This window comes from Leishmania mexicana, chromosome 4 (assembly GCF_000234665.1).
Source record: "Leishmania mexicana MHOM/GT/2001/U1103 complete genome, chromosome 4".
Lineage (NCBI taxonomy): Eukaryota > Euglenozoa > Kinetoplastea > Trypanosomatida > Trypanosomatidae > Leishmania > Leishmania mexicana.
In genome coordinates this window covers 109,460-134,099 of record NC_018308.1, presented here as the reverse complement: position 1 = coordinate 134,099, position 24,640 = coordinate 109,460, and the positions used below count along the sequence as shown (strand labels likewise).

General features: G+C 63.2%; 6 protein-coding genes across 6 annotated transcripts; 4 read left to right on the top strand and 2 right to left on the bottom strand.

Annotated features, from left to right (window-relative positions):
• Positions 1-967: 967 nt before the first annotated feature.
• LMXM_04_0420 (conserved hypothetical protein) lies at positions 968-2,053 on the top strand (the record flags this gene model as incomplete). The annotated part of the gene is made up of 1 exon (XM_003871759.1): positions 968-2,053. One exon carries the CDS (start codon positions 968-970, stop codon positions 2,051-2,053), a length of 1,086 nt encoding a protein of 361 aa, XP_003871808.1.
• A 2,222-nt stretch (positions 2,054-4,275) lies between these two features.
• LMXM_04_0410 (conserved hypothetical protein) lies at positions 4,276-7,389 on the top strand (the record flags this gene model as incomplete). The annotated part of the gene is made up of 1 exon (XM_003871758.1): positions 4,276-7,389. The coding sequence occupies one exon, from the start codon at positions 4,276-4,278 to the stop codon at positions 7,387-7,389; it is 3,114 nt and encodes a 1,037-aa protein (XP_003871807.1).
• Positions 7,390-9,300: 1,911 nt separating this feature from the next.
• Positions 9,301-10,293, top strand: LMXM_04_0400 (anaphase promoting complex, subunit 10-like protein; the record flags this gene model as incomplete). Its single annotated transcript, XM_003871757.1, has 1 exon — positions 9,301-10,293. The coding sequence occupies one exon, from the start codon at positions 9,301-9,303 to the stop codon at positions 10,291-10,293; it is 993 nt and encodes a 330-aa protein (XP_003871806.1).
• Positions 10,294-12,749: 2,456 nt separating this feature from the next.
• On the top strand, positions 12,750-13,463 carry LMXM_04_0390 (hypothetical protein; the record flags this gene model as incomplete). Its single annotated transcript, XM_003871756.1, has 1 exon — positions 12,750-13,463. The coding sequence occupies one exon, from the start codon at positions 12,750-12,752 to the stop codon at positions 13,461-13,463; it is 714 nt and encodes a 237-aa protein (XP_003871805.1).
• Positions 13,464-21,840: 8,377 nt separating this feature from the next.
• Positions 21,841-22,902, bottom strand: LMXM_04_0380 (conserved hypothetical protein; the record flags this gene model as incomplete). Its single annotated transcript, XM_003871755.1, has 1 exon — positions 21,841-22,902. One exon carries the CDS (start codon positions 22,900-22,902, stop codon positions 21,841-21,843), a length of 1,062 nt encoding a protein of 353 aa, XP_003871804.1.
• A 1,078-nt stretch (positions 22,903-23,980) lies between these two features.
• LMXM_04_0370 (conserved hypothetical protein) lies at positions 23,981-24,553 on the bottom strand (the record flags this gene model as incomplete). Its single annotated transcript, XM_003871754.1, has 1 exon — positions 23,981-24,553. The coding sequence occupies one exon, from the start codon at positions 24,551-24,553 to the stop codon at positions 23,981-23,983; it is 573 nt and encodes a 190-aa protein (XP_003871803.1).
• Between the last annotated feature and the right edge of the window lie 87 nt (positions 24,554-24,640).

Genomic DNA, 24,640 nt, shown 5'->3' with positions numbered 1-24,640 from the left:
CTCCCCCACTCCCTCGCGATGCGCTTCTTCCTCACGTCTGTGTTTGGTGTTGCCGCGGTGATGGATGCGCGCGCTCGCGTCTCCTGGCCTCTCTCGCTCCCTCTCTGCAGCCGTGGCACGGCCGCGTGTGTGCTTCAGAAGGGTGAATCGAAAGGACGAGTCGCGCATCCATCAACTTTTTCGCCACATCCTTTGCCCCTCAGACTCCAGTCACGACGTGCGGTGCCCACTGTCCTCCCCGCAAGGCGTGGTGGCTCTCCCCTCCCCTCCCTCTTATCCTGGGGAGGGATGTCCACTGGCTTCACTAACTTGTCTGTGCGCACGAGTCTCTCCCGCCATGACCCGGGCACCCATCATGCCCGCCACCGGGGGGTCGCGACACATGATGGATGCAAGCCAGGGCGACGGCCATGCCACTGTCGTCGAATCCATGGAAAAGATAAATAGCGACGCCGTAACAGCGGTATCCAGAAGTCAGCTCCCCCCCCCTCCTGGCCTACCGGGCCACGTCTCACACGTTGATGGCATCGCCCATAGCAGGCTCGAACATGGAGATGGGAACCTCCCCCCCTACTCCTCCAGGCAGCACATCATCCTCTTCGCATGGCACCATCGACCACCACCGCCCCTCCCGTCCCGGCCTTCTCTCCACCCTCTCTGGCATTACACACACGCGAAGGCAGGTAGTATATCCCATACACATCCTTAATCCTGCATCCCCCTCCCCCTTCCCTCCCCACGCCTTCTTCCACTCTCGCTGGCGCCAACTCCGCGCACCGCCCCTCCCCCTCCCCCCTCTCTCTCCCTGCGCTTGGGTTTCCGCACGCGAACGGAACGCCGGAGCTCCCCCCCCCCACACACACACACACCGTCATCCGCTCCCCATCGAACGTGGTCAGTACCACGCCACCCCACCCCACCCCCTTTCGCCCATTTTCCTTTCAATCACAACTTGCACGAGAGCAGCATGGCGGAGGCACAGACGCGCAAGCGGACAGAGTCGCTGTCGAAGATGTACTCCAAGAAGCCCATCAGCGAAGGTTACGCTCTGTGGGACCGCGAGTACCTCCTCGCCGCCATGCGCGTCTTTACGTTTAAGGCGGAGGGAGCGCCGCCGTTTGTGCTGGCGCCCTATCTCGACTCCGTGGCCGAGATCACGCTTCAGATGCACGACCTCGAAGACGCCGCGGAGCAGTTCGCGATTGCCGCCGGGAAGTACCAGCTGATTGACCAGAAGGTGCTGGCCGATCTCATGCGCTTCAAGGTGACGGAGGTGTCGAGCAGCGCCGAGATTGCGCTAGAGCAGGTCCAGGCGTACCTCGCAGCGCAGGACCCGCAGGGCAACGGCGGCGGCGATAACTCGACGACGCAGACCAAGTCTGCCTTCGCGCGCGTCTACGCATACCTGGCAGACCTTTTACTTGGGTCAGTCGATGAGGAGCAGCCCAGCGAGGCGGTGCTGGCCCAGGCACTCACGGCGGCGGAGCTTGCCGTTCAGCTTGGCTGGGACCGTGATCACTGTGGCTGGCTCATCGTCGGCGACGTACACGCCGCCAGTGGCAACTACGAGAAGGCAAAAGAGGCGTACGGCAACGCGCTCCAGCGGTGCCCGCACTACGCCAAGGCGTTGGAACGCCAAATCGGCGTGGTGCAGCAGCTTGTCCGTGCCGCGGAGGAGTGCGGCGACGACGCCGGCAAGGCCACCCTCCACACGGAGCTCTTGACGCTGCTGAGCCGCAGCATCGAGGTCCACCCGCTAGCGAACACGTTCCGCGAGAAAGCGTTCTTGCTGAGTGAGATGCATGGGGATGATGCGGCACTGGTCTTTGTCGCCGAAACCCTCGAGCACCCGCCCCAGGAGGAGATCGAAGTGATCGGCAGCTCGGCGAGGGAAATGACGTCGACGCTCCTGAAGGCAAAGGCGGCCATCCTAGCAGACGGCAACCAGCTGGACGCGGCGCTCGAGGCAGCGACCAAGGCGCTGGCGGTGGACCCGAACGACGAGGAGGCCAAGTCCATCATTCGAGACCTGCACGAGTCGATGGCGGCGTAGTCCGCGGTGTCCCCTCTCCCCTCCCCTTCACATGGTTCTCCCCTCACACACACACGCACAGACACACACCTCCCCTTTCGGAAGTCTGCCTTGTCGAGTCCGAAGCAGGTGTAGCCGCTTGAGGATTCCTGCTCTTCACCGCCGTCTTTGCTGACCGACTCACCCAACCCAGGGCGACGGTCGAAGGCAGTCTCCCCATTTCTCTGTTTAGTTCATCGTTTCCCCTTCTCTCCCTTTTCCTGTGTGTGTGTGGGTGGGTGGGTGGGTGTGGGTGTGGGTGGCTGTGTGAACCTCGTGGAGCGCTGTGTGCTTCTCTCCGCCCCCTCCCCCCCCCGCCCCGCCTGCCTCTGTCGCTTTCCCTTTGTCCGGCCGTCTCTGTGCGTGTGCGTGTATTTCCTTGTGTCTTCGGTCGGTCTGTGCTGTTTGGGGATGGTGATGGTGCTGGCGCAATGTGTGTCCTTCGTCCGTTTTCTGTCGCAACCCTCCCTCCCTCCCTCCCCGCAACCATAGTCCTACTTCTCATGTCAACGTCCTGGCCAGCTCGTGCGGCGGAGAGGGGAGGGGCGGGAGGGTTTGGTGTTCTCTCCCACTCTCGCTAGCTCCCCCAGCCATCCCCAACGACTGGGCACATCGCCCCTTGTCCCCTCGCTCCCCACCCACCCTACACACACACACGCAGCCATGCGCACGCGCTGTAACGTTGCCCACCTCTCCCCTTCGTGTGCGTGTGCGTCTATATGTGTGTGTGTGCCGCGGATGCCGCGGTGTCTTGCTTGCTGATGTCGCGTTTCCCCTTGTGCCTGTGTCTCCGTGCATGTATCTTGTCGCCTCCTCCGAAAGGGTATAACACCGAGTACGGTGATCAGAAGCCGTGCCATACCGTTGTACGGGGCCACCACCATCACCACCCTTCCCCCTCCCTCCCTTCCCTCTCGCGCGCGCGGCGGCTATGAGGTCCCTATGAGCCGCCGGGGACGGCGTGGGTGAAGAGGAGGCGGAGATGGGGTCACCTCTGTTAAGGGGCGGAGGGGCGGGGGGGGGGGGGGGGGCAGGGGGAGGAGCTGGGTTCTTACGGGATATGGCCACATCGAGAGGATCCTCTACAGCCTCGGATGTGGTCCGACTCCCCTCTCTAAGTTGTTGTCTTTTGTGAGCGTCGTCATGAGCCCCTCAGTCGTTCACGGTGCGTGTGCCCATTTGGTTGGCTCCCCGTGGTGCGCCACTTCCACCACCTCCCCTCCCCTCCCTCCCTCCCCCCCCCTCACATCACGCGAACGTATCTACCCACACGCATGTCTCAGGTGCACTCCCTACCACCACCACCCCTACCACCCCAACACACACGCATGTGCAGGTCCCCACGTCGGCACGTCGGTGCATCGTCCTTTCCCTTCTCACACTCCACATCGCCTACCATCCAGAGCAACAACGCTTTCCTTCTGCGAGCAGCCCAGCCACACACACACACACACACCTCGACCAGCCGCGGTGCCCGTAGTGTGGTGAATACGGAATACGGAAGGGAAGCGTGCGAGAGAGAGTGTTTGTGACCGCACTCTGGTGCGCAGGCCCTCTGCTCAGCTCTCTAATCTATCATCGTCCCATCTGCACACACGCCACACGCGAGCAACCATCCGCGAACACCATCACGCGTACACCCACCACCCCTCCCCACCCACCCCTGCTGTCTCTGGCGTATCATCGCTTAGCGTCCCCTCCCCCCCCTTTCTTGTTGATTTCTCGTCCCACTCGCCATTACGACGACGTCGTATTCCTCCTCGCCCTCGCCCTCGCCATCTTACCCCCTCCCCCCCCCCTCTAATCCCAACACCGTCTCTCCACCACCTCGCGGTCTCCCGTCAGCCGCCGTCCCAGTCCCTGTGAGCAGGGCGGTTTTACACGCACACACGCCTTCTTGGGAGGGGAGGAGGGGGAGAGAAAGAATGCGCAAAGGCCCACGGCATGCAGCCCCTGCCGCTGCCGGGTTGCCGTGTTCGCCCTCCGCCAGCAACTCCGTGGTCAGCTCGCCGAACTCAGCGACCGTGACAACCTCAAGGAATGTGTTTGGAGGCAACTCACCGGCAGCTGCGTCCCCCTCATCTGGGCGCAGACAGCAGCGGCTGTCGCGCGGTAGTCTCAGTAAGGCTTCTCCTTCACCGCCGCCCTCCGTGTCCTACACATCACAGCACCACCACCACCAGCAGCAGCGGTGGCAAGGGCAGATGAAGAAGCTTCATCATCATCACCGCGGCGGCGGCGGGGGTCGGAGAGAAGCGCAGCTAAGACGGCTTTCCGGTTCAAGTGCGTCTGACGCAGCGATGTCAAAGCCGAAGGTCCCACCTCAGTCTTCTCTTTCTGGGCGTCGCAGCAGAGGAAGCAGCAGCGGCGATGGTGACGTTCCCGCAGGGATGTGCACAGTCGAGGATGTAGTGAATAGCGCAGTCGACCCACAAGCGCAGTACACCATCTCCTCCAATACAAGTCGCAGCACCACCACCGACACCGACGACGACGACGGCGACAAAGCGGACTCCTCGTCCTCGCCTCTGCTGCCCCAGCAGCAGCAACAGCCGCAACGGTCACCTGATCAGAGTAGAAACACGAAGAGCAAGCGCAACTCCAAGCCGCCCACAGGACGAGGCTGGGCGAACACGCAACTGTGGGAGAACGTAGAGCAGGACCAGCGGAACCAGCGCGGGCATCTGCAGTCACGGCAGGATCGTCGTCGTGTAGCTGCGAAGCGTAGCGGGCCCTCTGTCAAGGCCGGTGCTCCCGCGCACAACGTAGCCAACGAAGACGACGACGTGGCTGGCAGCGTGCAAGGATCTGCTGTAGCACTGGAGGAGGAGGAGGTGACGGTCTCGTGTACACCGCGCAACGGCAGCCGCTTTTCTTCGTCACCAGCGACAACGGCCGAAGAGACCCTGGAAAACGAGGAGGTTCTGCCTGCTCCTGGCACTCGACGAGTACCACCCCGGTCCGGAACGGACGCGATGGCGACACCATCACGGCGCCATGCAGTCACGGAGGGCGGCGGCCGCTCTCGACACCGTCGCCGCCTCAGCCCAGCGCACCCTGTAGCGTCGTCGCCAGCGGTGTCTCGAGATAGCTCCATCAACGATCCGGTCGGCCACGCCGCTGTTGATGACGAAACGCAGCCCCTGCCAACGTTGTCGCACGCAGGGCATGACGACAAGGCGTCCGCTCCAGCAGACGGACCGCGTCGACCGCCTCGCGCGGGTAATAAGCAGTCCCGTAAGCACAAACACATATCCGCCGCCGTGCAGCAGCCGAAATCAGGACCCGGTGTCGCGACTGGAATGGCGCCGGTCACCGCCATCGCTGCCTTCAGCACACGCGCTCCCCCGCCGCTCTTCGTCCTGCAGGACCCCATCATCGTGGCTCAACAGGTGCGTCCCCCTACACACGCGTTCGTCGCCGAATCCGCACTCCCCGACCCACCACCGACAGTGATGCGGCTCGCCGCATTCTCCCCGGCGAAGGGATCGATCACGGATCCGTGCGTGGTCGCTGCGGTGCTTCCCACGTCACCAGGCGCAGCAGCCTATGCTGTCGGTCCTGCAGTGCCGCACGGCGGCCGGGCGAAGGACACGGCGGCCCCACCTTCACCTGGCCCTCCAACAGTGGTGTCGTCATGTTCGATGCCGCCGCAGCCGCACCAGCAGTCTGAGGAAGATAAGCAGCTCAGTCGTCGTGGTTTGCGCTTTGGTGCTCCCCCGTTCTACCCTGCGTCCACCGCGAGCCTCGTCCTCGCCATGCCCCCCGAAGCAGGCACCAACGGCGGTGACGCGTCACTCCCATCGCTCGCAGCTGCCGTACCCAGCCCACAGTCGTTGCTGGGGAGCTACACCATGTCACCGGCGCGGTCGCCGCCGCTAATGCAGCCGACTTCCTCGCCGCTGGGAGACAGCGTGCAGAACCACAGTCGAAGCAGTACCGGGGGCCTCATGAGCGGGCAGAGTACCTTTGCGGCAGAGTTGGCGGCGGCAACAAGTACGCCATGGACCCTCACCGTTATCGCCCCGTCTTACTCGTCGCCGCCATCATCGATAGGGCGAGATGACACGGACGGCGACGGCCCCAGCAGCGGCACACCGTCTGTGCCGGTCAAATCGCCGGCGCACGGGGCTGCTGCCGCCGCCGCCGCGAGCTACAGCAGCAACACAGAGATGCAGAACGTCACGGGGGATCGGCCCGCCATGCGGCGCAGTGCACTGATGGTGACAAACACAGCCACGGGTGCGTGCGTGTCGCCGGCGACCGTGACCACGCCGTCCGGCTCCCCGACCGCACTGTGGAGCGGCAGCGGCGGTCACGTGCCGCAGATGCGGACGAGTGGGCACACCAGCGGCGCAAACTCTATCGCCGCCGCCGCCGCCACCACCCCCGGTGGCACTGGTCATCACTCCGCCACTCCTTCGAGCACCACACTCCAGGGCGTCGTTGTACGGGAGTTCCCTCAGGCTCCGTACCCGGTCGTGAACCGAACTACAGAGCTTCACCAACCACACCAGCAGCACTCCATGCGCAGCCCACGGTTGATGAGTGAGAGCGACCTGGACTGCGTCCAGCACAATCGTGTAGCAGTGTCCGACGTTGTCGCCAAGGACGAAGGCACCCTTGTCGACACCCTCTTTGCCGACGTCAACATGATCGAAGACGACGAGAGTGAGGTGGAAGGCGATGATGTGCTGAGCAGCCGTGGTGGGGGTGAACGCTGGACCATGCACCCGGCGCCGTCGCCTGTTGCTTCCGGTGACGGGTCACCACTTGTTGCCTCGTCGCCTGATGTCCGCACGCCGCACTCGATGAACCAGCAGCTGCAACACCGCTCCGGGTCCTTCTCGGCCGGAGCACGGATGCTCGCCAAGGAGGCCGGCGGGCAGGTCTTCGGTGGTGGGTACTGGTATCCCTCGGGTCCTTGGGCCAGCACGGACGGGACTGCTCGCGGTAGCGGCACCAGCGGTACTGGCACAGGGTCGTACCGCGGTGGCGGCGGGGATGTCAAGACCACTCTTGCCGCCGCCGTTACCGCAAGCATCGGCAGTGCCAGCGTTGCGGCGGCGTGGCGTGGCTTGTCCACCCCACCGCACCGGCATCGGGCCTTCTCTGCGAGCTGTGCCAGTGTTGCGTCCACCGTGTCGCTCATCGACCCGAAGCAGCCGCAGGCGGACGGCGCCGCGTACGACATGATGGGCGAGGACGATGAATGGGAAATCAACAGCAGCGCCTACGCCGACAGCCTCGACGAGGCGCAGATCCAGTGGATCGAGGAACAGCTCAGGGCGACAGAGAACCCGGCAGGGTACTTCTAGCGGGACTCTCCGTCCCCCCACCTCAACTCAGTGCCCCTGGGTGTTGTGCGTGTGTCCTGCCGCTGTGCGTGGGTGTTTCATCTGGACTTTCGATTTTTCTTGGGTGCTGTGCTTTGTTTTCCTCAAGGCCATCTGCTGCATGCATGCGTCTGTGTGCACGTGCGTGTGCGTGTGTCCGGGTGGGCTCCCCCTCTTCCCCCCCTCCCCCCGCCTCCTCAAGCAGGCAAGAGGGGAGAGGAACGCGAAGAAACGGACGAATGGCATCCGCAGCGCGTAGAAAATCCAGGCATGTGCGTGCATCGAGCGGGTGTGCGCGCGTCCTCCTCTGCCTTGCGCACTCTGCTGTTGCCCCCCTTCTTCCTGGTTGTTGTCTCTGCTGTGTTTTTCTCCGACAGGGAAGAGAGTACCGCTGGGCGCGGGTGTTGAGCGGTGAGGCTGCCGTCAAAGATGTGCGTGTGCGTGCGTGTGTGGGCGACGGGACTTCTTCGTATACCCTTGAGTATATTTACTTGTATGTGTCTGTCTCTGTGGGGAGAGTGGGGAAGGGGAGGTGCGTGGGCGGTCCCCCTCCCCCCCCCCATGTATATACTCTACTTATGTTTGGGGGGGAGCTGGTTTTTGGTGTTGTTGCGCGCCATCTTTTCTTCACTGCTTCGTCTGCTCCCGCTCGCCCGATCCCCATCACCCGCCATCACCCCTCACGCACACACACACGCCCTCCCCCCTCCCTCCCTGTAGGCCCCGTTCGCGTGTTGTTCGGCCTATGTGTCTTACGTTACCCCGCCACGGTTCTCTTGTGGCGGAGCTCTGTTACCCTTCCCCTTTTACAGCTCCCCCTCACGGCGCCCGTCTCTGTGTACTCTCGCCGTCCTGTGCTTCATGTCTCTCTCCGTGTCCTCGCCGAGCGTTTTGGTGTCGCACTCCTGTGCGTCCCCCCCCCCCCCGACGACGACGACGACGACGACGCGCCGATCAGTGTTCAACTTTCCATATTCTGTCTTTGGCTGACCCTCCGTCTGCCGTGTACTGTCTGTGTGTGTGTGTGTGTGTGTGTGTGTGTCTGTGGGCCATGCGCCAAGAAATCATCATCCATCATGCGTGTCCGCGGTGCGTCTCCCGTCTCCCCTCTCCCCGCCCTCCCAGTGAAGTGCCCGCCGGATGCGTGGAAGGCAGACGGGACGGCGGGGGAGGCGGGGGCACAAGAAGCAGCCATCCAGCAACGACGAGATGACGCAATGCGGGAGATGGAAAGGCGAGCCCAATAGAGAGACCCCGCCTCAAGGAGAGCAGGGCGAGGAAGCACGGTAGCGACCGGTACTCTCACCTCCCGACGTCTTTCCCTTCCCTTCCCGTCCATGCGAAACCGTGTGGGGCGGCGGGGGGTCGTGTGCAACGCCAGGAGGGACGCCCCCGCCCTCCCCACCCCCCCCTTCTCCTCGCACCGGCAGACACACGTACGCGACCTTCGTCTGTATCGCTATCTTCATAAGCCTCTTCTCTGCCCCCCCCCTCCCTCTCCCTCTCCCTCTCTCGCTCCCTTTCCGCCGCCGCTGCCCCCGGTCCACTGTCACGGCACTCCCTGCGGTGTTTGCACCTCTTCGACTACGGGGCGGGGGTGCGAGGGCGCGTGAAGAAGCGGCGAGGGACACACGCGCACGCTCAAGAGCACCGTCTCTCCCGCTACCCGCACCACCACCACCACCAACACGAACACCAACGGGAAAACGAAGGCATTATCCATCCGGGCGTCTTCCCTTGACACGGCGGCAACGCGGTCGATGCGCGGAGCGAAGGGGCGGAGTGAGCAGCTAGATTTTGTGCTGCCCGGGACGCAGGAAGGATCGTAGACGACGAGCACACGCCATCTCCAGGATGGAGTACGACGGCGACGAGTACGGTCGCGAGAGCAGCATGGAGGAGCTCGCGCCGTCACAGGGGAGTGATCAGGTGGCCTCCGCCACCTCTGCCTTGCCAGAGTCTTCGTCGTCGGCCAGCTCTGCCAAGCCGTCGTTCCGAATTCTAACCACACCGCAGCTTGCGCAGTGGGTTCGCGTGCACAATCACATGGACGTTGGCTGCTCCGGCAACACCGTCTGGACGGTGAGCAGCGCAAAGCACGGCAACGGTGTTCGCCACTTGATGCGCCACCACGACCTCAACAACTTCTGGCAGTCGGACGGGGTGCTGCCACACGTGATTCGCATCCAGCTCGGCCAGCTTACCCCGGTCGAGGCCATGGCGGTGTACGTGAACAGCGCCGTCGATCAGAGCTACTCTCCGCGGGTGATTCGGGTAAAGGCAGGCACGCACAATGGGGACATGACGGAGGTCGCCAAGGCGGACATCGGCGCTGGTCAGGAGTGCGGTTGGGTGCTGATAACGCTGCGCGAGATGGCAGGAGACGACGGTGACGATCTAGGAGGCAGTGCCAGCGATGGCGGCGGCGGTGTCGTAGCGGGTGTGAAGGCACAGCACCAGCGGCAAGAAGTGCGTCCGCGCCAACGGGACAGCGGCGCACCGGGAAGGGGACGCCCCTCGGGCGCAGCCTCGTCGTACTCGCCGCCCATACCGTATAGCGAGGTAGCCGCAGCGCTGGGACATGGCAATCGCGCGACCTCCTCGAGCGCGGGTGCGCAGACCTCCGCCACGGTGCCGATGATCCCACACAACCCCGGCAACGCCGCCGACCGTTGGCTGTGGTGCACACTGATTGACATCTACATCTGCGAAAACCAGTTCAACGGACGCGACTGCCACCTGCGAGGGATTCGGCTCATGGGGCCTCGCTACGAGGAGCTGGAGCGGGTGAGCAGTGCACACGCAACGGACACGGGGACGTGCGCGCGGCCGCTGCGGGGCGGTGAACCGCTGGAAGCCGCGGCAGATGAGCTGCAGCTGCGCTAGAACATGGTGGTGGTGGCGGACCAAGGGAAGAGAGGGGAGATCAGGCGCGGCGACCCAAGGTGGGTGATGGGGTGGAGGAGGAGGGTGGTCTGCGGAAGAGCGCCACCGAAGAAGTGCACAACAGAGCTGCAGAGGAAGCGGCGCGGCTGGTGACGCGCGTGCCTCGTCGGACATAGGTATGTACATGTGTCGTTCACCCACGACTAGACACACACACACACATCGCGCGCTGCTCTCCCTCGATCCCGGTCCCTCTCTCTCTCAGCATTGTATCGTGCGTCCTTCGATGGCGCCGCGCAACACGCTAACGAACAGGGGAGGCACCTGGCACTGTCTGAAGAAGGCGAAACACACACCGGCAGTCTCGAGAACAAGGGACATGGTCGCCCTTACACGGAGAGAGCGGCATACACCTACGCGTACGCAACACCGCTTGAGCCGTCTAGGTTGCAGCCCCTCCCCCCTGTCGTCTATCCCTCCCTGTTTCTCCCTCCCTCTCCCACCCCCACCCCTCTCTGGAGACGTGCCGCTCGTGGAGACGCAGCGAGACATGGTACGAAAATGTGAGCGAGTGACTCACAGAGATGGACGGACTGGCATACCTTGTGCACACACGCACACGCGCGGATCGGTGAAAAAAGCTTGTTCCTCCCCACCTGCACCACCCCTTTTCCTCGACAGTAGGCGTGTGTGCAGGTGGGGGTGGGAGGGGTTGTCGATCCACATGTGTACGTACACGTTGCGGTGAGTGTTTCGCCTCTCATCCGCGCTCCCTCCCTCCCCACACCTTCACTGCCCATATGTTTCTGCTGTCGACGTGGTCTTCTCAACACTCCGGAGCGTGTCCTGCCTGCGCGCGCACCGTCAGGCGCCGCCCTTTCCCGGATCTACGCCGTCACCAGCACACACCTTTTTCTCGCCACCCTGGTACTCCTGCGCACCACCACCACGTCAACGCTTGCCTTCCTCTATGTCGCCACCCCAACCGGCGCTCAGCTGCCTGCCGCCTACGCGGTAGCAAACCCTGGAGGTCCATTGCAGGGCTTGTACGATGCGTGCAACCAGAAGACCTCCGGCACGTCGGACCGCATGCTCATGACGGTGCGCGGCGCACGTGACAGCGATGCTACAGAGCGTGGCCAAGGGCGGCGTGCTCTACTTGGGCGGCTACTACGACCCTCCCCCACCCCTCCTCCCCCTCGGACACGTGGAGGTGGTGGGACGGGCAGTTCGGCGACTACGCGTACGCCACCGGTCCCAGTGGCAAGCTTGTTGCCAACCAGCGTGGTGGCTGGGCAACGGGCTACCCGCAGCTCAATGCAGATGGTTCGGTTGGCGACCTTCCGCTACATTGGCTTTGACGAACCGCGGAAGGGGTGGACGAACGTGGCTGGCACGGCGGTGCTGAACGGCACCGCCTGCGAATCGCGCGACCGCTGTTGTTGCGGTAACGACGAAAGCCCTCCCTTGGTGGGCTGTTCTCATCATGGTACTCGCGGTGGTGGCGGTGGCGGCGATTGTCGTTGTGTCCTGTGCTGCCTGCGGAAGAAGCAGCAGTATGATGGCGACGAGAAGAGCCAGTGTAGTACCTCCTGCACACTCTCCTCCTCAGCCGGCTCTTCGTTTTTCTCCCGTGGCACGAGTTACACACAGTGACAACAACAGCAGCGGCACGAGCCGTAACGGGTCGAGGGAAGCCGACAGAAGTTTTCTTGGTGGCCTCTAGCAGTCGAAGAACTGGTCGCTGGGGCACCTAGCTCGCGCCCGTCAGCGCCCGCTTCAGCCCCCCCCCCCTCCTCTCGCCCTCGTGGCGATGTGGTCCGCCTCCTCAACCTGGTGAGCCTCTGTGCGCGTCAGTCTTGGCGTTGACGTGTTTCTTTGGGGGGGGGGGGCGGAGCGTCGCATCAGCCAGCACCAACACGAACAACAGTCAGCGTCAGCGGAACGCGAAGACCGCATAACGGCACTCTGCATGAGGGGAAGAGGGGGACTTGGGGTGAAGGTCCAGTGTCGACTCGTTGAAGCGCCCCCCCCTTCCTCTCACCTTCTCCCTCATCCGCTTCCTCCTCCCCACCACCACCTCCACTCTCCCCTCTGCTGCTGTGGATGACGATATGCCTTGCGCGGTCGTGCTGTCGTCGAACGTGGATGCGCCGCCGCCGCCGTCATCCCCCGGTTACCTCGTCATGATGGTGTTGGCATCAACACACACACACACAGTAAAACAGTAGGTAATAAGAGCGATGCCGCACTGCTTACGTGCGCGTCCTGCTCTCTCCCACTCTCCTCGCGTCCTCTTGTGCCACTCTTGCTGCGCCGCAGCAACACCTGGACGTTGTCCCCACACTCCGTGAGAGAGACGGTAACCGTCGCTCCCCTCGCTCACAATGCCCTTGCAGCTCCTCTGGTGCTCCAGCTCGCGTCCGTCCACGATGGCGGTGTTCCTGGCACTTTCCATGTGCCTCGCTGCCGGCATTGTGTCTGCTGGTATGCTGCTCGCGCCTAGTGACTCGAAGATTCCCTTCACCACCATCGGTCAGCTTCAGCAGGTCTGCGCGGCGACGCAGGCTGGCAGTACCCCGGTGGCGATGTACACAGCCGCCATGACGGCCCTTGTTGTCAATCTCATGAATGAACAGAAGGTGACCCAGGCGTACGTGAGCGCGTACCTGAACGCCGACAGGAGGTGGACCTGGTCCGTCTACGAGGGCGGGGACGTCATCGAAACGCTCATGAACAGCAACCAGTGGGCAAGCGGAAACCCGACGGGGGCGCACACCACCTACAGACACGCGGCCTACAGCACCACGGATAAGGGACTCATCAGCGTCACCGGCTATGACAACTACCCAGTAATCTGCAACTACGAGAACCGTACAGACTATAGTCCACCCGGCAAGCGGTTCCCCTGGTGGGGCACTCTCATCCTTGTGGCAGCAGTGGTGGTCGTCGCTGTGGCAGTTGCTGTTTGCTGCCTCTGTTGCAAGAGGAAGCAGTTCGACGACGCAGGCGACGAGGACAGCGAGCTCACGACTCACAACGCCTCCTTCGGGAGCTGTGGCACCAGCCACACGGATAGCGACAAGTCTGACGGTAGCTCGGTTTTCACCTCGCGCCGCTCGTCCTTCTCTGGGTCGGAGAATCCGTCCGCCGGCTCGTCCTCTTCTTGAAGCCGTGGCGTGACGGGGCTCCACCGGTGGCGACTAGAGCACCAGATCGCGTAAAGGGGATAGAAGAGCGAGAGCGAGAGAGAGCGTGGTGCCCAAGATGGCTAAGGCGCTATGAAAGATGGGAAAAGTAGTGACCGGGGAAAGTGGGGGGAGGGGGGGGCCGCCGACCTCCTCGTGTTGTGTTACACCTTCGAGTGGAACCGGCCTCCCTCACCCCCTCCTCCTCCTCGCAGCCATTCGTAAAACGGAAACCGTCACACCAAATACACATACACGGCAGATCGTCAACTCGTCCACATACACGAGCAGACACGCACGCATGTATCGCCGTCTTCCCTTCCCATTCCCTTTTACCCATCCACACCCACACACACCCATTACGTCCTTCTGGGCTTACGCTTTCCGCGCATCCGATACAGAGGCGTGCATTCTTCTCGTTTGTTTTGTTTTGGTTTGTATGTGTGGTTACGTGAGCCACCCCCTGCCCCCCCCTCCCCCTTCCGTCACCATCACGACCATGTCGGTCCCCACTCCAACCCATTGATACTCCCCTCCCCCTCCAGCCCCTGCGTGTGTTTAATATACGTTATCTCCCTTCCTTGCATCGTCGGGTAGTGCCTTCGTTTTCTCTGCTGGCACGTGTGCCTGTGCGTGCGTGCGTGTTGCGATGGTTTACGTGACTTGGTTGCTCTCCCACACACGCACGCACGCACAGGCACACGCACAATATACTCGTCATTGGTGGTGTGTCTGTGCGACCAACATATATGGGCCTGTTGTCTGCCTCCCTATGACTGCATGTGTACATGGTTCTCACTCTCCCCCCCCCTGTCTCTCCTTGGTTCTACTGTGTAAAGAATTACCGTGACAAATGTCTGAAGATGCGCGTCCTTGATTCGGGAGGACCCGCGCCCGCGTGCTCTCTCTCATGTTGCATGTACCCTGCAGTGTTTTCGTATCATCATCATCTCCGGTGGACCTCGCCACCTCCTCCTCCTCCTCCGCGTGTGGCCAGGGGATGTCGGAGCCTCATGTGTCCTGCCTTACTTGGCGGTGTCCTTTGTGTAGGCGTGTGCTCCGGTTACATCAGCTCCGTCACAATGGTTTTCTGGCTTCCGTTTTCGTTGGGGGGGGTCTCCCCTCCTCCTCATTTTCCCGCCGTCGCTGTGTGCGTGCGCGCCCGCGTCCTGTTCCTGTTGCCCTCCCCCCTCCCTTACCAGGGTTTGGTTGATGTAATGCCGCCTTCGCGTGTCATTCCCTTCCGTGGCGCCCTCTGGGGCAGAGAAGGGCCGGAGAGCGCACACGCACAAGCACGTCCATGTTGCACGTCCCTGCTGTCGCCTGGATTGCGGTGGCGCGGCTACCGGCGACGTCTGCGTGTTTCGTGGGTGCCAACCCCCTCCTCGACGTCCGTCCCCCCCCCCCCTTCACCCACCCCCCCCCACACACACACAACCCCCGCACAGAGAGAGACGCCCCTCCGCAGACGGGACTTTCCCCCTCGCGTTGCTCTCTCCTCCTGTGTGCGTGCCCCGCATGAACGCACCTACACGCAGCTCCGCGTGCATCGGCTTTTCGTGGTTCTCCTTCGGCCTCTCCCCTCCCCCCCCCGTGCCGTCATTGGGCCCCCACTCTTCCTCTCGCGGTTTTCTCCTCCTCCACGCCCTACCGCGCCCACCCCCGGACAGCGGCGCAGCAACACGCACACACAACTCCGCGAGGGGCCAAAGCACAGCCCCCCCCCCCACCCGCAACGCCGCGCCCCTCCTTGCAGCGACAGGGCCAGGCCCTGGGGGCGCTGCTCGCTGCGCACGCGTGTGCCGCCCATGTGCTGGGCCGCGTGGCTCGGGCGCGTCTCCCTCGGGCCCGCGCCCCCCCCGGCGGGTTGGCCCGCGGCCACCTGCGAGACGAGTGGGCAGAGTGCGCAGGGCAGGGGGGCCGCGCGTTCAGCTGACCGTGTCGGCGCGCCGCCGCCACACGCGCTGGACTGGAAAAATGATACCCCCTTCGCGAGCCCGATACTCCCGCCTGTGCGTGCGGACGTGTTTGTTCGCCGTCCATGGGCGACGGGCGCGGGGGGGGCGTTACCTGGACGGTGGCGTCCCCCGCCCCCCGGGTGCCAAGCCGGCCCTTTTCCCCCGCGTGCCCGTGGCCCTTCTGGGCCCAAAGCGGCCCCCCAAAACCGCACGTTTCTCCCGGACCCCGGATTGCCCTGTGTGGCGGGGGCTCGGCGAGAGGGACGCGCCCGCATCCGGTAACGACCGCCTGGGAAAGCGCCGCTTTCGGCCTGCCCCGACACCGGCCCCCCGCCCCCAAAGAGGGGCCACCCGCGGCAGCCCCAGGAAAGAGCGACACCGGCCGTCACGCCGAACAGCGGCGACCGCCACAGAGAGAAAACCCGCCACCCACCCACACAGCAAAGCGGGAACCCCAGAGACACCGGCCAAACAGGGAAAACCCACCCGTGGCATTTTCAAAGGCAAAAACAGCCCCAACCGCCAACGCGGCACCGAAACGCCCCCCCCCCACAACCCCTGCTACGCAGGACCCCAAAGAGCCCCACAGCCAAAACAAACATGCTGACCAAATCGAAAACCCACGCATCCACCGCATCGGGGGCCCCACCAAAGCCGCACCGCGGTAGCGCAGCCACCCCTGCAAAGAAATCCCTGAGCATCTGCCGCGTTGCCCGGCTCACCCGGAAAAACGCCGTCGCCACGACATCGCCGACGCCAGCCCCCCAAGCCGCCCTCGCAATCCCCAACCCCCGGCTCGCGCGCGATCTGTTCCCCACCCCAAAATCATCCCCGCCACCCCCCGGGGAGGCACCCGACCCGCCCCCACCGCCCGCCCAAACCGCCCACAGCGCTTCTCTTTTCACCGCCCTTAGATCGGCGATTTCCTCAGGCCTGCGCCACAATCAATCGGGCGGGGGTTGGGCGACGGTTGAAAAAAAACCCGACCCGTCGGAGAGAGGCCTTCGCCCACAAGAAGCCGCGTCGCCGACCGAAGCTGGACACCCCCGCATCACCCTTCTGCGCGGAAACGTGCCAAAGGGCTCGCCCATGGGGAATCGAAAGGTCATGGTGACCCCCCCCCGGGGCAGCGTTCACGGCGATCATCCGAGGAAAATGAAAACGGGAACGCCGGAAACACGGAAAAAACAAAACGAACCCAAAATGGAAACACAAAGGAAGACGAACCATCCCAGGAAGAGCCCGCACCCCACGACCAAAGGTTGCCACGTACAGGCGGCCGGGGCCCATGATCCCCGTAACCCCCTGATGTTTCACACCGCCGCTGTGGGAAAAACGGGCCCAGGGGTTGCCAGCAAGCCGCTCGGATTTTTACGGGCCGGCAAGTGGCGGGCGTCGCGAAAACCACCGCGCCTTTGCAAAGGGTTCCGGAAACGGCCGTGGCGCGCGGCCCCATCCCCAAACACCGCCCCCCCGCAAACCCACACAGACCCTTGTCCCCACCCCCCCCTTTACCCGCGAACGCGGCAACCACAACGCGCATGTTTCCCAAACGTATGTTTTCCTTTTGCCATTTTCCTTCCCTGGATGAAAGCCCGCCAAAAAAAAACGCAGAAACAGGCGCCCCACATGCCCATAAAGCTTTGCGCACACGCGGCCCCGACACGGCAAGAGGAGGGGGGCGGAAAACGCCCAGATCACATTTTTGAAGGACCCTTTTTGCCCGCGCCCACGCCCATGCGATATCTTTCTTTGAATCCAGGTGTGGGCATGGGATTTCGCTTCGCGCGTTTTCCCCTCCTCTTCATCTTCCCCCCCCCCCCTGTGGGCTTTCCACCGGGCACAGCGCGCCAGACGGCCCCACCCCCTTCCCCCGCCAGCCCTCCTTTGTTTGCCCGGCGGCGTTTTCACCGTACTTCCCCAACCAAAAGCGCCTTTGGCGCGTCGGCGGGCCGTCTTCTTTTGCCACCCCTTAAACCCCAGCGTGGCGCGTGCGCCCGAAGGCACCACCCCCGGATATTTTCCCAAACGTTTTCCCTTCCTGAAGTTCAAAAAGCCCTTTACCCGTTGAGCCCTGATTTTCGCCTATCCGTCCGCGAAAATACAGACAGATCCCGTGATGGGCTCAATTTGGTTGGCCGGGCGTTTTCCGATCACGGGGCTAAAGGTTTCCCCCTTGGAAAGGCCCCACCCCTGCCCTGACACCTTGGCGGCGTAAAAAGAAAACCACACTTATGAAACCAAAGCCGCACCGCAACCCCCCGGAAGCGCGGTTTGCTTTAGGCGCCGCGCCATCTCTTTCCGGAGAAGCGTAGCGGAAGACGGCCCGGGACGCAAAAACCCCGGATTTCCGCCTCCCCCAAGGCCGCGTTAGAGCATGCGCCCCGCCGGAAAAAACAGCGCTTTTATAAAGAAAAAGGGCGTTCCCAAAAGACGGTGCTAATTTCGGGGCCAGCCTTTTACAACTTTCGGTGCGGATCATAAACGAGAGCCGAAACACCGCAGCATGCCTCCAGCGACCAAGACTTCCCAAGGCACCAGGTTTAATGTGTTCCGGTGCCTTTTTTTTCGGGAAAACACAGCATACCCGTGGAGACTTTTCGTTCCACCTAGAAGCTTTCTTCGCAAAGGAAAAAAAGGCGCCGGGGACTGGGCCGCCACGCGGGGGTTTCCGCCCCCCCCTTCGCGACTTTTTGGGGGCCCGCGGGCGCCGGCCGCCACGATGGGGAAACGGCCCGTGACCGCGGGGCCCGGGGCCGCCCCCTTTGGTTTTCGGCCACAATGCCCCTTTCCCCCACCGCGGGGACCCCCGAAAGCGCGCGCGGAAGTTTTTCCCGCGAGGCAAGAACCAGAGGAGGATAAAAGGCCTTTTGTTTCAAAACAAAAGGAAAACCACGGCGCGGCGAGACCAGGCGCCACGACGGCCCAGGTTTATCCCATGCGAAATCCAAAGCCTCATGACCGGGGGCGCGCCTTGTTAATTTCCAAGGCGGCTTTTCCCCCACCACCGAGGAATGGGCGGCCCCCCTACCTCCCACGGACAACCCCACACGCCGCCGCGGAGCCAAGAAGCCACAACGCACGCCGGTTTCCAAAACCATACCCCCCTGGGGCGTTCCCGGTTCGCAAAACCCCGGCCGTGATGAAAACCGCTCGCGCCGACGCGCCCTGTCGCAAGAAAAGCGGGCCGGCCACGGAAAAGAACCGGCCGCCACACGTCGCGCCACGAAAAAAAAGGTGCCGCGGCCGGGGGGCATGCGCCTCAGAACCCCCCAGCCGTTTCCATCAAAAACGGTGCGCGGGGGGTGGCGCTTCCATATCCCCGGAATGCCGCTGTAAACCTGAAACCCTTTTGCGTACCCTTTTCGGGACGGCGAAAGCCCCAGGGGCGCGGCAAACGGGCGCCCCAGCGTTCCTTAAGGGGCGGCGGGCGGCGGCCGCCAGGCGCCCCCGGGCGTTCCGACAGCCCCGCCCCATATTCTTCGGGAAGACCACACGTGGCTCCAAAAAGAACGCCACCCCAACGACCGGGTTTTGGCGCCCCCTTCAAAACAAAATCAGCCCCGGGGTAATCAACGTATCTTGAACACGCGCCGAGTTCGTCAAAACCACCTTGTCGTCGTCCTGGTCTTCTTCCCTGGCGCCAAAATCCCACAAAGCGTAATAACGCCGGTAAAAAGTCGCGCGGGGCCTGTAAAACAAATGGCTTTCCAAGGCCCAGCGTGGATAAACCAGGCCGCCTTCGTCGCAAACTTCGCGAGTTTCCTTCTCTTTCGGAAACCACAAACCATTTATACAGAACTGGTCAATCACAAAACACCCATCTTTTTCCGCTGTTTCTTCTGCCCCGTCGCCCCCAGGACCTCCCCAAAACCCCTGGGTTTGATAACCCCATTCCTTTTCACATTCGTGGAAAGGGAAAAAAAAACGAAAAAGATATTTTTTGCTACGCCCCTTTCCAAGCCCCAAAGAAAACGGCGCGGTGCCCCGTCCCGGGGGGCGCCCTGGGCCGGGGCGCTGGGGTTTCGGGGGCCAGGGGTGGGCGCGCCCTGGCCGCGCGGACCCCCCTGCCCGGCCGAGGGCTGTGGCGGGGGTGCCAACCCCGTGGCCGTGGTGGGCAGCGCCACCAAGGACCGGGCCGTGCCGCTGCCAGGGGTGGCGAAGCGTTCTGCGGGGGGGGGGGCGGGGGCCCCGCCTGGCCCCTCGCAGGGGTTCCGGGGCTTGGTTGGAAAACCACGCCCTGCCGCCCCCCTGGCGCAGTTTCCGCCCTGGTGCATGCGCAAGGCGGCGGCGTGGGGCAGGAAAGGCCAAAAGGTCGTCCTTTCAATTCCGCCGTTTTATGTCACGTTTGGGTAAATAGCGGGGGGGCGATGGGGTTCCGGAAGGTGGCGTGCCCCGGGGGGGTGGGCGCCAGGGCACAGGGGTTGTTTGGATGATTTTTAAAGGCGCCGGCGAATCCATTAGATGGGGTATAGGTGCCTCAGTGTCTGTTTGTCCAGAACCCAGCGGGGCTTTTTTCGTTTGGAAAAGCGAACCTTTTCGTCGTTTGGGCGACGGGGGGTTTGTCGCCGCCGGGGTCGGTGTTTTTTTGGCCTTTGGTGGGTGACGATGTTTTGTTTCTCGCGCTTTTTTATTTTTTGGGCGCGTCTTGATTATTTGCGCCGGGGGGTGCGCTTGGATTCAGGCGCCAGCGTTGTGCTTGCGGCTCTCCTTTTAAGCTTTTGGGTTTGCCCTGGATTTGGGGATCCGTTTCATACCTTTTTTGTGTCAAAGAGAGGGCGTTTTCAAACCTGCGGGCGCTCTTCTGGGCTCTCCGCTTTTTTTATCCGCGGGGGGGGTTCTATTTTTTGTGCCGTTGGGTCGGTTGGGTTCTCCTTGGTGTGTGTATGCGCCTTTCCCCTTTAGCCTTGGGGGGCGCCGAAAAGCGCCAGCAGACGCAGGCATTGGGTTTTGAAAGCCGGGGTAAATGGGGAAAATGTTTTGGAAGATGATCTGGGGCTATGCGGCTTTTGATGCGGGCCAAAGAAATCATCAGGAAAGGACGCCGCCACATGCGCAAACCACCTCTCTTGCCAATTTGTTCTGCTTTGCCTTTGTGGGGAATGCGTGGTTTTTTCTGCTGGGCATTGCCGGGGTTTGCCCATTACTTCGAAAGACGGGGGGGGAGATCCCCGTATTTCGGAAATCATTGTCGGGAAATATTTCCTGACGGCCTTCGGCCGGGTAAAAACCAAGGCGCCCTGTCAGGGTGGCGTGCGCGCTACGAAAAGTTGGGGGCGGGGGGGGGCGTGTTTGCATCATGCCTTTTTGTGCGGTGAACCCTTGGCGGTGGGGGCGCGTCGTGCGCGTTTTTTTGGCGTGTGGCACTTTCCGTCGGCTTCATCGTTTTATTTGCGTCCCGGGGGGCGGTGGGCGCGCTGTTTTCGCCAGGGTGCCGGGCGTCGGGTGATTTGGGGTGGGGGGCCTCTTTTTTTTTTTAGCCTCGTGCCCTTGGCGCCTTTCCTCGGGGCGTGGGCGGCCCGGGGAGCGGGGCCGCGGGGGGGGGCGGCCGGGCGCCCCCCATCTGGGGGCGTTTTCATCTGTTTTCTGTTTGGAAAAAGGGTGTGGTGTGTGTGTGGGGGGTGCAGCTTCGGGTGCCCGCCGTATTCTGGGAGTGGTGGGGTCACCGGCGGTGGTGTCGCCAGCTTCTTGCCTGTGCGCTTTCCGTTCTCTTTTTGGGTCGCCCTTGGCGGGGGGTCTTCGCTGCCCTGCCTCGGGTGACGGGGTCTGGGGGCCGCTCTCCGCTACTGGTTGTTGGGGCGTCCGCGCGTGTTCGAAAGCGGCGGGGCACAGCGGCGGGCATCGTTCAGCATGTGTGCCCCGAAAGGCCTGGGCGTCGTGGTGCTTCTTCGGCTTGTGTTGGGTGACTTGGGCTTTGCCGTCGCCTGTGGGGTGGTTGTGGCGTGGCGTGGCGGCGCTCCGAGGCACATGGTGTTGAGGGGGTCCCCTGCCCTGGCTTGGCGCATGCGCGAAGCCCGCGGTTGCTGTCGTCCGGTGGCCTTGGCGGGTCGGGCCGATTGTTTCGCCACCCGCTGAGAGGGGGGGGGGGGGCTGTTCGCCATGGTTGGCGCAGTAGGCCAAGGCGGGGGGAAAGTTTGGGGGAGGGGTAGGCGCTGGTTCGCGCGCGCTCGGCGTTGTGTGCGGCATCCGTCCCGAAAGCCGGTGCGCGCATGAGGGTGGCGCGTTGGTGTCGTTGCGTTGTGCCGGACCTTGTCGTTTGTCTTTTACTCTCGCGGGTGTCCAGAGACTTGTGAAGGGGTGCCCGCGCGCGCGCGTGCGGACGCTGAAGCATCCCACGGGGTGAAAAAGTATCGGGCCTGGGGCGGCCCAGCGCACCAACCACACAGCGAAGACACGAGCCCTCAAGCGGCGGCGCCGTCTGCCTTGTTGTCCAGCATCAGAAGATCCTCCGTCATGGCCGGGTCGAAGACAACGGGGAAGAACGGGCCGCTGACACGCGTGCCGGCGCGGAAGCGGGTGGTGTGCGGCAGCAACGGACCATCCTGCACTGCACACGTTTCCTCGCCCATGTAGTGCACGCAGCAGCACCGCGCCGCGTCAAGGGAGCGGTTGCCGTGCGTCGCGAAGAGTGTCTTCGGATGAATCAGGAGTGCCTCGCCGCGGCGCAGATCCACCGTGACGGGCGGCGTGTCGGCGAGCATCTCCTGCTCGTCATCGTTCGTGATGTCCCAAATTGTGTTCAGCTGCTGCGCCTCGGTCTGCGTAGGGTCGTACGGGACCGGCGGCAGCAGCTGGCCCTCGCGCCAGCGGTGGCTGCCGGGAATCAAGCAAGGTGCGCCACGGTCCTTGTTGAGGGTGTCGAGGGCGATCATAATGCTAACGTGGTTCACCGGTGTCGTATGCTGCCAACGCACGTAGTTCTGCTGCCACGGAACACACGGGCCAGTGCGGGCCTCCTTCATGAAGACCTCGTCGTACCACAGCCGCACGAGCCGATTCCCGAGCGCCTGCGACGCAGCGACGGTGAGCGTTGGCAGGTATACGAGGTCGTGCATTCCCCAAGCGCACCGCCACTGGCCCTGGCAATAGAAGAGCGGGCCGCCGGTCAAGTCGGCGAGCGAGGTGGCGTAGAGATGCTCGGACTTGGGGTGATGTTCGACGTTGTTGGCGAGCTGGTTCACCTCGTCCGCGAGGATGTCCACCTGTGGCGGGTCTAGCACCGGGCGCGGCAGCTTAGCGTACCCCAGCTGACGGTACTGCTGAAGCACTTGCAGCGGCACCACAAATTGCCTGTACTCGTCCACGTCGGGCAACGTGCCGTACAAGCACCCGAGCGCACCCGCGCAGTCTTTGAGGTCGTGGGGCAACTGGCCGCGCAAGAACTTCAGCACGTACGACTTGTACCGTCGGGACGTGAGAGGCGCGCGGCTCGGCGGCGCTGCCGCGTGGAACGCGCGCCGCATGACTATGGGCAGGAGTGTCGTTCGCCCTTTGCTTGACCTTGTCCACCACACACACACACACACACGCGCACGTGCGCGAGGAGGCCCCCTGGCTTGTGTTCTTACGCCCTCTGTTGCCACGGAATGATGCCGGGGCGGGGAGCAAGATAAAAGTGAAGAGACCCTCGCTGTGGCGCGCGCTGCGGCAACAGGAGGTGCCGCAACAGTCGCGTGGTGTACCTCTGCGAGGGAGGGAGGCTTGCTAAGTACTGTCTCAGCTCCGCAATGTAAACCTCTTGTCGTCGTATCCGGCACTCTGTATCACAACGCAAGATAGCCCATAGCACGAGAGAGGGGGGACTGTGACACGCCGAAGAACGCGCACACGCACGAGCAGCAGTGGCGCCACCAATGGAGAGCGAGGGGTGGGGGTGGGGGAGGAGAGAAGGCTCACGTGCCTGTGTGTGTGTGTGCGTCATGGACAAGGACACACAGACGGGAGAGAGGCGCAAAACGCCGGGGCCCCATCCCTGCAGTCTCCTTGCGTCCTGCAGGGTGGATGAGCGAAAGCCGTATGGTGGTGGTGGTGGCACCGAATTCTTCGGGACACACACACAGAGATAGCCAGACAAAAGCTGTCGATGGGCGGTTGGTCTGTTGTTTTTCATCCCCCTTTTCCGGTTTTACGCGCTCACTCTGGGCGTGCCGCTGCCTCTCCAAGATGGTGTGACCACGGGTGCGCGTCTTAGAGAGAGCTGTGCCAAACCCCGCCATGTGCATGCGTGCCTGTGCGCGTGTGTGTGTGTAGGAGGAGGGGAGGGGGAGGTATCATGATCAGACGATCCCCCTCCCTCGCTCTCTCCCTCCCCCTCCCATGCAAGACCCCGGCAGACGACACGGGAAGATCGATGGATGGCTTAACCGCTTAAAGATGCCCCGAAAAAATCGAGAGACGGCGAGTGCGTCTGTATGTGTCGGCATACCAGGGCCAGAGAGCCGCACTTGCCATGCTGTCACAGCAGCGGCACGGGGCTACAACAAAGGAACAGACGCACCCGAGTTGCGAACACGCAGAGAACATAGTCACGGACGCACGGCGTCACAGACCCCTGCCGATCTTTTCCTGCTTGCGCTTCTTCCACTTGGTGAAGAAAGCCTTTGGCGCCTCGGCGTCGCTGACCACCTTGCCCGACTTATGGGCAGTCCGTGCGCGGCTACGCGCCTTCTGCGCCTTGTTCATGCCCCGCGACAGCACGCGCACCTCATCAGCTGGGGCCGCTCCGCCGGTGCGTGGGGTCTTGTGGGGGTTGACGGCGGCCTTGTAGGCAGCGGTGGGCGCCATCTCCTCCTTGCGCCGCTTCATGGCGCTTGCTTTGTCCTTCTCGTACTTTGTGAGTCGTCGCAGCTTCGCCTTCTGCGCGTCGAACGTGTTAAAGACGGCGGCTGGCTGCAGTGCCTTGATGCCGTGCAGGAAGGCGTCGGACGGGTGGACCAGGTTGCGCTCCGGCCGCAGGGTGTTGTGGAGCCACCGCAGCTCGGTTTCATCATCGGCGTGAATCGAGTAGAGGAGGGCCAGGTGTGCGTCGGTGCTGTCGTCCGTCACCTCCTTGCGTACCTCCACGTTTGTGCCCTTGACGCGCTTGTGCAGCGCCTTGGGTGCAACCAGGGTCATTTCTCTCGCCCAAAAGAGGTGTGTCTGTGTGTGTGTGTGTTGGGGGGGGGGGGGAGGCTTGTGCCAGGGTGTGCTTCGACACTGTGC